Source organism: Eucalyptus grandis, chromosome 9, assembly GCF_016545825.1.
Source record: "Eucalyptus grandis isolate ANBG69807.140 chromosome 9, ASM1654582v1, whole genome shotgun sequence".
Taxonomy (NCBI): domain Eukaryota; kingdom Viridiplantae; phylum Streptophyta; class Magnoliopsida; order Myrtales; family Myrtaceae; genus Eucalyptus; species Eucalyptus grandis.
Window position 1 is genome coordinate 26,923,838 of NC_052620.1, and position 10,989 is coordinate 26,934,826.

A 10,989-nucleotide genomic window follows, 5' to 3' on the forward strand; every position below is an offset into this window, starting at 1 on the left:
CTGACTCGTCTATGTGATTCTCTCGATACACTTCCCTCCTTGATTTCCTCCACGTTATTATCATGCCCACAGCTATGCTTGCCATATGATGTTCTTTGACTTTTCTCTGTGGCTCTCTCAGGCAAAACAACCACGGTCAAAACGAGGTACGTGGTCATGTCCGAAGAGATACTCGAGAAGTATCCAGAGCTTGCCATGGAAGGCCTCCCCACGGTAAAGCAAAGACTAGATATCTGCAATGAGGCAGTGACGGAGATGGCCATCAAGGCGTCGCAAGATTGCATCAAGAAGTGGGGGAGACCCGCGTCAGACATTACCCACTTGGTCTATGTCTCGTCTAGTGAAGCACGGCTACCAGGTGGAGACCTTTATCTCGCAAAGGGTATCAAGCTCAGTCCAGAAACCCGCCGGGTCTTGCTCTACTTTGTTGGCTGCTCTGGAGGTGTTGCTGGACTTCGGGTTGCAAAGGATATAGCGGAAAACAATCCTGGTAGCCGGATTTTGCTTGCTACATCAGAAACTACCATCATTGGGTACAAGCCACCGAGCGCTGAGAGGCCATATGATCTCGTTGGGGTTGCATTATTTGGCGATGGTGCCGGAGCAATGATAATTGGGGCTGACCCGGATTTAAGCATTGAGAAGCCTCTCTTCGAACTTAATACGGCCATTCAACATTTCTTACCAGATACTGAAAAAATTATAGATGGGAGGTTGACAGAAGAGGGAATAAGCTTTAAACTGGCAAGAGAGCTTCCTCAGATCATCGAAGATAACATCGAGGGGTTCTGCTCGAAGTTGATGGAACCTATTGGTTTATCCAACAAAGACTATAACAGAATCTTCTGGGCAGTCCACCCAGGAGGACCAGCAATCTTGAATCGACTTGAAAAGAGACTCGACTTGTTGCCCGATAAATTAAGGGCAAGTAGGCAAGCTTTAAAGGACTACGGCAATGCCAGTAGCAATACCATTGTGTATGTCCTTGATTATATGCTGGAAGAGAGCATGAAGATGAAAAAGGACGACCAGAGTCAAGATGCGTTCGGCTTGATCCTGGCGTTTGGGCCTGGGGTTACATTCGAAGGTATTCTTGCGAGGAACCTCACTATTTGAGTAAAACCCAGAGCCCCCTCTAATTGTCGACACTTACATCCTAAAAAATTACAAACAGAATTAATCATCTTAGCGATCTTTACAGTTTCATCGCCCAGACGGGTTTCCATGAGAGATGACAGCTTTTATTTGAGAAATTATACAACAAATGTTGCGTCTTCAGACAGTTCAAAAGATTGCATTCCAAGTTCAACATCTGTTATAATCACCATTTGACTTAATACTTGCTGTGCAAATTAGCTCCAATATTTGTGTGCGTGTGCGCTAAGAGAAAGAGAGAGAGAGAGAGAGAGAGAGAGAGAGTAATACCATGAGAAATTGTTGCTGCAAAATCCTATATCATTCCCGATTGTAATCATACATTAAAAAAAAACATCCAACCAAAGCTGCTGACACTTGCTTCTTACTAGAAGCAATCTGCTGGATGTGCATCCATAACAAGTAAACCAGAACATTCTTCTGGAATATAAAACAGGTAGAGAGCGCAAGACTACGAGAATAGTGAATATCCATCCCCATTTCCTCATCTGAATCTCAATGCGTAGTTCATACCACCCCAGAGGGGAGACGTAGAACAAGCTGTCCTCCGAGCACACTGTAAGAAGATTCGAGAATTATGCATGTTGATGAAACATTAAGTATATGCAAAATGAAAATTAAAGCCCAGACTGACCTTTTAACATAGTAATAGCAGAAATCTGCTAAAATGAATGTTTGGACAATCTCGGAGATAAGAACCATGGAAGGCCATAACCCATAACCCAGTGCCACCAGTAAGTGCCCACGGCTGTCTAGAACCTATTTTACGTGGGATATAAGATATGAGTACTCTATAACATACTGTAAACTCAGTGATGCAACAATCAATCCTTATTGGCTGCAAAGTATGTTAACCATCGGGACCAACAACAGGGAAAACACACTAAGTATAAGAGCGCTTATCATCTTTAGTGCTTACAAACTATTCCAAGAATATGAAATAGAAAAAGAGCTGGAGAATGTGGAAGGTAATAAATCAAGAATTACTACAGCGGCAGTCATTAAAATGGAACTTTTAAGCCAGAATGCTCCCATTTTCAGCTGGAATAGAGATAGTTAAACGAGAGAAAACTGTATCAAACTTCAACCATAGCCAAGTAATATCTCATTTGAACAGTATCTCCTATGAACAGAGACTGAAGCTATCTAAAATATGCAATGGATGAAGTGCACTGATATCCTCAGTAAAACTCTCACGAGATAATATCTGAGTGTGACAAGATATGATGGTAATCTAAGAAGCCCATAACATTGGATGGAAGTTTCCAGCTTTCAGAAAGATAATACGAAAAAGAGAATCTCTAGAATTCCGGAGTGGAATAAACAGTATATGTACCATAAAAGTTGGAAAACCTAAAAATTATTCATAGAGCTCTAGAGCCTCTAGTGTTTTATGCTAAAGATAGTAGTACAAGAAGCAGCTTCTCCAAGAATTAACTATTGCAATGAAACAGAAATTTCATATTTCAGAAGAACAAACCTGAAGTACCCAATGGGCACAGGCCAAAAATCTCGCCACTCCCAATGCAAACACATAGTGTGCTGTGAATGGTTCGACAATCTGAAAGAATGGAAAAAGGATGTTATTTATCAAAGATGTCATACCTTGATCTGTCTAGGAAAAGCAACACCCTCCCTTTTACCTTTGTGTTCTGCATAACACGCAGCTGTGGTAGTACTGATGCAGCTTCTAGGTAGACAGCAAATGCCCATGATATCCGGTTTACTAGGTTATGTGAAGTTGACGGATGAATAAACAAAGCCAACACAGCACAAGGTATCAACTGTAGCCAAAATGAAGAAAGATTATTTACTTTTAGGCAAGGTGATATACATAAGGTTATTAACGCATTTCATGCTCTCTTCAACATTCCCAAAATTAAAACCAGAAAAATTGTTGACCTAAATGACAAAACCATGATAATCTTATGACTTGTCTCAATAAATCTGCCAACTAAATTAGAAATGGCAACCTTGTCCTCAAGACAGAAGACATGCACATGCCATTTTAACTGTATGGATTAGAAATTGGAATGAAAATTGCTTTAGGCAAAAATTCAGAACTAATACCTTTGATTTATGTGAATTTCCTTATTAAATGGGGAGAGAACTATAGAAACTATATTCCTAGGATGAAAATCCAATTTGTGGACTACCCACGAGCAAGACTAGATGACCTCTCAAACTCACCACATAATAATTAGCAAAGTTGTCCTTGTCCTCCATGTAGCTGGACTTCAACTTGAAACGGATCATATACATAACCCACAGGGTTGCTGCCAACGTAGATAAGTCCAGGATTGTGTGTATGTCATATTCCATTACAAAACTGCAGTACAGCCTAACAGCTAAAAATATAGCTGTTAGTTCCTGGGATTTGAGTGATAGCCCTGAAATGAATATTGTTCCAATCAACATATGCAAAACATTGTAATACCACCAAAAAAATTAGAGTTCAAAAAAGATAATAAATGTATCATTTAATTGAAATTTTTTTTGTATGCAATGAATTACACTTCTAATTGATAGATCATAGCTATGATAGACAACTATCTGAACACTGATGATAGTTTTTAAAAAGTCCAGTGCCAAAGGTCAGCCTTTGGGTTCACAATATCAAATTTAAATTAGAGGCTCGATAAAACAACAGCTTGCAAGTTTCTCAACCAAAGAAAAATGCAGAGAAGAAATGCGGTGATCCGACTCCAACCATCTAACCAGCAAAATGTGGTCTTGTGCGTTCCAGACCAATTCTGCAATGCTTAGACAACCGACAGACAGCAAAAGAAAGCCCTTTTGTGAATCGTCTGGCAATTGAGCAAACACTGGATCAATACGCCTGCTTATTGCGCATAAGGGCGCAAACAAATTGAAACAACGTGATTCAAATGGTCGAGTTCTACTCTCTTGATAACATTTTCACCGGCAGAAACTTAAGTAGGCTCTCTATCACAGCTCGTGATCGAACGTCCTTAGCAATTATAAGAAGCCAAGAACTATAAAACATATCCAAAAAAAAAAACATTTCTACAAACCCAGTGCCCTGGGCAAACACGAGTTCACATGAACGATCAACACAGAAAACCCTAGCAAGTATTAAACCCAACCTGATCAGGACAAAAACCTCATCTTGAAAGAGCCCGTCCAACATCAACGCGATCACTGCAACATCCGAAGCCTAACCGCACAAACCGATTCATACCCACCATACGACACCATCCCAAACACAAGCCAATCACGCACTAAAGGGGACAAAAAAGAAGAAAGGAAGCAATTGCGTAGGAATACCAGCGCAAGTCTTCTCCTTCATGAGCTTATAAATAAGGACGCCGATGCCGATGGAGTGGACGGCCTCGGCGGCGACGAAGAGGTTGTCATGGTCGTGGACGACGAACCGGAGCAGGACCAGCGCCGCCATGCCGGAGACGACGGCCAGAAAGGCCTTGACTTTGGGGGGCTGCCTCCGCACCCATGTAGCCACCGCGTGGATCGGCCTCTTCTGCAGGCTCATATCGCATCAAAATCGAACCTTTCCTCCGATCGATCGATCCCGCGCTGTGTTCTCTCTCCCTCTCTCTCTCTCTCTCTCTCTTCTGTGGCGTTTCTCGGGAAAGTGACGGAAAATTGACCGAGAAAAGATCGGCTTGGAAGAGAGAAGGGGGGCCGTGGGTTGCAGGTTCCGTTGAAGAGGAATTTGGAGCTATAACTTTGAAGAAGAGGAATTTGGATTTTGCGTGAGATCAAAAGGCAACCCCAAAAAAAAATGAAAAGGGAAAAGGAAAAGGAAAAGAAAAAAGAAAAAGGAGCCTAAAATATTGTATTCAATTATACAATTAGTTTCTTATGGTATCTTGCCATGGAGGGTAACTTGCTCAATAGTTCAGTGATTTTTCTGTTCGCTCGGTGAAAAAGATGTCTTGATTATATATGCGCATATATATATATATATAAATAGTTGTCCCTTGTGAGGAAAATACTCTGTATTTTACATAAAACATATATACGGACGTGATTTTTTAAAAAACTCTATAACTCACGCATATGTGAAACTTAAAAAAAAAATACTCTCTATTTACGAAAAAACGTATTAAAAACATACAAAACATATTATGTATTATATTCAGATAAAAGTACTACAATATTTTATTTACATTATGCCTTTTCTTTAGTCAGTTAATCATGTAACATGCACATGTATATGCTCAAGATATGATTATATCAAGTTATTTTCACACAAATAGATACAATGTTCTTTTAATAAATTATCAGACAGTATAAAGTCAAAGAAGATATCTTTATAAAGGGCTCTCATTATAATAGGTACATATTCCCGTAAAAATTTTACTAATATAAAATAAATTTATTACAAATCTGTGATAATAATACCTTCTTGATTTAACTTAATAATGTCGAATCTTCGTCACATAAGCTTAACAAAAATAAAATATATGTTATCCATGCTACGCACTATTTAATTTCCACCTGTATATCTAAGACAAAGATGCACCCAACAGAAATAGGATAAAATTTTTGCCCGAGTTGCAAATGCATAAGTCACAGGGCAATTTAGTGTCGAAATCAATTTAGATGTTCTGGCATTATCTTAATCCTTAAATGGCCTGATCGCTTCACTTTTAACATTAATGATTACATCCATTGAAAGAGATTTTAAATCAAAGTGTGGTTTGTTAATCTCCAGGTGCTAAAAACCCATCAAGGGGAAAAAATCTAGTTGGCGATAACAAATTTTAGCACTCGAATTAAAGCAAAAGTGAAGGATAAAATATTTCCCAAGTTACAAATCTTCTTTTATTTTCCTTCCAGATATACTATGATAAAATATGGGAGAGTTATATAATTCTCCTGCATACAGAAAAACTAATTATATTATTTACTAAAATTACTATACAAAATCTACAATATATTGAATGATTTGACATGCTATTATTAATTATCAAATAGAGCCCACTTTTTTTAAGAGATCACTTAAGTTTCGCCGCATCATTTAGTACACAAATTTTGAAAATTAATTTTAATATAGAGCAAGCACACAAAATAACACTCTTTGATTTACGACAAGCATAGTAACTAATGTTCTCGCCCATCGTCATATACTTAGTTTCCTTAATTTTATTTGGTCAAGACGATGTTATCCACATTCTGGAGGTACTATCTGGATATATTTCTCAATTTGTAATTATTTTCCTAATCCAGCTCATGCCAATAAACATAGGCAACAAAACATTATTTTCTCTCATCCCAATGTAGGCCCTGCCCTATCACAACTAGACAGACCTTCGTTTTCTTCTCCCGGATTTCTCTCGTTTTCACTTCCGACTTTGCTTCCCTGGATTCAGGTTGGTCAAATTTGTTTGTCAAGAAGTTGGTAAAAGTAATTGGAAAAAAATATCTGTTCTGTAGTGGGTGATCTAACTTACAAGATTACCACAAAACCCTTTTCTTCCTATAAATAAAATCAAGACTGTGTATTCCATCTATCTCCTAACTTTCTTCTGCCGTTTATTTTCCTAGATATTAAGCATGGCCTATGGTAGAAGAAGCACCGCTTCTTCAATCTCCGAGGCCTTCACAGACCTCAGTCCTCTTCCATACCCGGTCCTGCTCATCCTAGGATTGATCTTCATCTTCCTGGGCACATCATGGTACTTCAGCTTGGAGGATTTCGTGGAAAGCACCGAGGAGCAGCTGGGCTGGATTCTATTGGCCGCGCCGCTGGTCTTGCTTCTCCTGGTCCGGTGGTTGCCGACGTCCATGGAAGACTCAGCGGGCTTCTTCGCCACATCCCCGTGGGACAGGCGGCGCCGAATGTATCGCCAGCCCACCGAGGGAAGCTCACCGTGGGGGGTCGCCGCTTTGATTGTTTTGCTGCTTGTTTTGATGCAATACCAGTCTGCCTTCCAAGAAAGCTGGTTTAACCCTTTTTGAGCAATCAAGCCTTGGTGTAAGATCTTTTCTTTACCGAGATAGGTTCTCTTTTATGCAAAGTCTTTCATTTGTTTTCATTAGGTGGGAAAAAAAGGGTATTTAGAGTATAGTGCCAAGGTTGGTGTATATATTGTATGGCCTTGTTCTTGTTTTAGTTACGTACATGTAATAATACGGTTTGTCCAGATATTGTAGATATTCGTGGCAAACTTTTAGCTTCTTGTGAACTCCGATCCGGTCCACAAGGGCTTTGGGTGCTTTGGCTAATGAGAAACATGATATTCTGAACAACTGTACTTTGCCTCGAGTAGCTATATTAATTCAAAGGATTCGAAGTTCACTACCTCTTCAGTTCGTCTCTTTCCGATCGACCGGCAGGGCAAAACTGAAGATAAACTTGATGGGTTGTGGTGGGATTTCATGTCTTTGGCCATTTGCACGGTTCGCCTGGTTTAATTGATTCGCAAGTAGATGATGTTTCTCAAGTTTCCGCCAGCCTATAGTTTTAAGTCAATTATTGTCGAATCAACACGGAACTTTTGGCACAAGAAACCACTTGAGTATATGGAGCTCTGCTTGAACAGCTCGGTTGTTCTATCTTGTAAGTTGAGTACGCGGAAAGCTTTGATGGAGACCGCCACCTAAAGCTACAGTCAAAGCCACTCGTTCAGACGAGTAGTTTCGTGGGAGTGTATGGCGGAGGATTTGCTAAAGATTTTACATTCTATTTTTCTAATATTTAATATATCTCTTATTATCGATTATGATTTAATTTTTATTTTTTAGTTATTATTATATTAGATGTATCTCTTAGAATTAGCTAAAAATATTGAGTAGATCTTTCCCTTCTCTTTTTACTTAAGTAATGTATCATATAAATATTTGTATTGTATTATAAGTAATTCATGGTATCAAAGTGGAGAATTTAAACTTTTTAAATAGTTGATAGTAATTCCATAAAATCTCAAATGCTCCGTTCATTCTTATCATGATTAGCATTTAAGCTTGCATCCATCCCTCCCTTAATCGTTCTTCCAAATCAAGACACTCCAGGGTAATCTAGCAAGCCAAACTCAGTCTACCCATTTGACATTATTATGACATCACATCATTTTTTGATCGCGAGCGCAGAGATTGGCGTCCTGCATATCCTGTTCGGCTTGATTTGGTTAAAGGCACGCTATCGAGACGTGCCGATATGCTGCTCAAAGTTCTGCGAGTTCAACTTGCAATAGGTCAAACTTAGTAGAGCAACCAATTTGCGGACAATAACTGCTAAGGGGATTTCATCGGACAGTATGCATGCCGGATACAGGAATCTTGTCCGCTTCAAGTCGAAAAGCTGATGGCACGACACGTATCCCCCGAAGCATCCAAGTTCCTTCGTGTCTCGTCCGATGAAGAACGGTTTTCAGGTTGAAAAAAAAATTGTGGAATAGGCATTGACCAGTGCCAAATTCGAAGTCAAGACAGACAACGCCACGTATATCACGGGACGGGATTGTCTCGATTGTTCTGGTCTTCGAAGAAAACGACACGTCCGTTTCTTCTTTTTATTATAGGCGAAGCTATTACGTATGACCAAAGCAAAGTACATAAGAAATCGATGGTGGAAAACGTTGAAAGCAATGGCGCCCATTCCGCGAAGGTTATTGTCAAACCTACCAATGTTGGTTCGGGGTCCAGTGTTTTATCATGTTGCGTCTCCGAGACTTAGTGTTGGCCCGGTCTCATATCATACAAGGACCAATTCCGGTTTTGTTTCGATTGAAGAATGCTAATTATTAGGAGTGATCATCGATCTAGAGTCAACCCAGCATCAATCCTGGATCAATCCAACTCCGCTAGTCTTAGTCCGATTCTCATGGGGATTGGATCGATCATTGAACCTAAAATTCCTGAACCAACACTGTGCAGATTGATTTTCGATTTTAAGAGTTTAGGGTTAGTCAAATCTGGTCTCACATTAACTAATATAATATATATTTAAATAACGCTTTTACATATGGTATTGTCCCATTTTTCTATGAGCAGTCTGAATCGTTTTTATGATTTCTTGCTTTTAGTAGGTGTTAAATTTCATATTGTTGCCTTATCTTAAATTTGTTGAATATATATTAATATTATAGTTTGGTTGCATAATTCCACATTATCGATGGATATATAATTTGAAATGGTAAGATTGCCTTTTCAAAAAGTACAAAAATGAACTAAAAGAATTACCAATTGGTCTCAAAAACTCATTAGGTCGGTCCAATCATCGATCCCAAGCTCAATGGGGTTGGTTATCGATTCCAAATATTAAGGACGAGTATTGTGTGAATTGATCATAGGATTAGGAGGTGGATCGACTCAATCCGAACCATGCTCACCTTATTAATTGCTCTTTTAAAACCTATGAAAAAATTAGTGATAATATATAATGGTAAAAAGGAATTGTTTCCATTGAAAAACAAAAAAAGACAAGAAAAGAAATTACAACGATGTGCGCAATTGATGAAGTGTACGGTAATAATGACGGCGCAAAAGCAAAAGTTGTGGTATGACTTTTTGTAAAAAAAAAAGATAAAAAAAATTAAGACTGCACCAGCCGGGAATCGAACCCGGGTCTGTACCGTGGCAGGGTACTATTCTACCACTAGACCACTGGTGCTTCGACACGTAGACGTTCCCAAAAATTTATATATCATAAAAGTAATACCGTTCCAGCTCAAATTAACATGCAGCATCTCCGGACTGAATGTCTATCAGCCTGGTCAAGAAAAATAATTTGCTCGAGAGTTTCTGCAATCAACGTGAACTTTAGCGCAGTTCTCGAAGTCACGAGACAAATTTTAAGATTTTGGAAAAATTATCCAAAAAATATTAAACTTTTGTCAAATTGATCTTAAACTTCATAATTTGGCCAAATGATTCTTACTCGTTTTCTTATTTTTCCAATTAAGTCTATCCAGTCAATTTTGATTAGGAATATTGACGTTTGCACTGGCTGTTCTACATGACACAACCGGTGTTAATATAATTTTTTTAATAATATTTTAATATTTATTGCAAGTTATTTGTTTTTTTATTCTTTCTTTTTTCCTTTTCCTTCTCTTTTCTTTGTTCGTTTTTTTAGCCATGGGTAGCGGGGATCAGCGAGCCCTCACCCAAATCTAGAGCAAGGCTAGCCGGGGATGTCTCAACCCTCGTCGACCAAAGCTGTAGAAATGAATAATAATAACTTTTTTTGAAAATATTATTAAAAATTATCAATATCACAATTACTTCAAGCCAAAACTAGTTGAATGGACTTAATTAGTAAAAAGTAAAAAGATTTATGACTCAATTGGCAATATCAAAATGTTTAGAATTAAATTAATAAAAGTGCAATTTAGAACATTTTGGATAATTTTCCTATGAAACTTTGCTATAGCACTCTTTTTTCTAATAATGAAAGGAAAATGGAAGAAGGAACGGGAAATATTTTATAATGGCAAAAACAAGAAAGGGAAAAGAGGAGCTCAGGGTTTACAAGAATGTTTGATCCTGAGTTTGATGGGAAATGTTCTATAAAAGCAAAAACAAGAAAGGGAAAAGAAGAGCTCAGGGTTTGCGGGAATATTTGATCCTCAATTGGATCACATGGTGTGACTGAATCAACGATCACGATCCCAAGTCGTCACAGCTCTTTGCGGGTTTGCACCAGCCGGGAATCGAACCCGGGTCTGTACCGTGGCAGGGTACTATTCTACCACTAGACCACTGGTGCTTTGATGGAAGTGATATCAAATAAATGATGAGTCTATTGTTTCCAATTACATCACCATACCTCATCCCCAGATAAAGGTCTACGAGCATAGTCGCGAACATGAATCTCGAGAGTTTCTTCGACCGACGAGAACTTCA

At 38.7% G+C, this 10,989-nt stretch overlaps 3 protein-coding genes and 2 non-coding genes across 5 annotated transcripts; 2 read left to right on the top strand and 3 right to left on the bottom strand.

Moving 5' to 3' along the window:
• Positions 1-141: 141 nt before the first annotated feature.
• On the top strand, positions 142-1,116 carry LOC104418908 (type III polyketide synthase B). The gene has a single exon (XM_010030383.3). It carries the CDS (start codon positions 157-159, stop codon positions 1,114-1,116), a length of 960 nt encoding a protein of 319 aa, XP_010028685.2. The 5' UTR covers positions 142-156.
• Positions 1,117-1,422: 306 nt separating this feature from the next.
• Positions 1,423-4,884, bottom strand: LOC104418909 (ER lumen protein-retaining receptor erd-2.2). The gene is made up of 6 exons (XM_010030384.2): positions 4,444-4,884; positions 3,346-3,545; positions 2,799-2,939; positions 2,636-2,716; positions 1,790-1,914; positions 1,423-1,711 (listed from the first exon to the last, which is right to left on the bottom strand). Exons 1-6 carry the CDS (start codon positions 4,664-4,666, stop codon positions 1,663-1,665), a joined length of 819 nt encoding a protein of 272 aa, XP_010028686.1. The 5' UTR covers positions 4,667-4,884; the 3' UTR covers positions 1,423-1,662.
• Positions 4,885-6,641: 1,757 nt separating this feature from the next.
• LOC104418910 lies at positions 6,642-7,392 on the top strand. The gene has a single exon (XM_018862432.2). It carries the CDS (start codon positions 6,697-6,699, stop codon positions 7,099-7,101), a length of 405 nt encoding a protein of 134 aa, XP_018717977.1. The 5' UTR covers positions 6,642-6,696; the 3' UTR covers positions 7,102-7,392.
• Positions 7,393-9,683: 2,291 nt separating this feature from the next.
• TRNAG-GCC lies at positions 9,684-9,754 on the bottom strand. The gene has a single exon. It is a non-coding gene; the product is annotated as a tRNA-Gly (tRNA).
• A 1,027-nt stretch (positions 9,755-10,781) lies between these two features.
• TRNAG-GCC lies at positions 10,782-10,852 on the bottom strand. The gene has a single exon. It is a non-coding gene; the product is annotated as a tRNA-Gly (tRNA).
• Between the last annotated feature and the right edge of the window lie 137 nt (positions 10,853-10,989).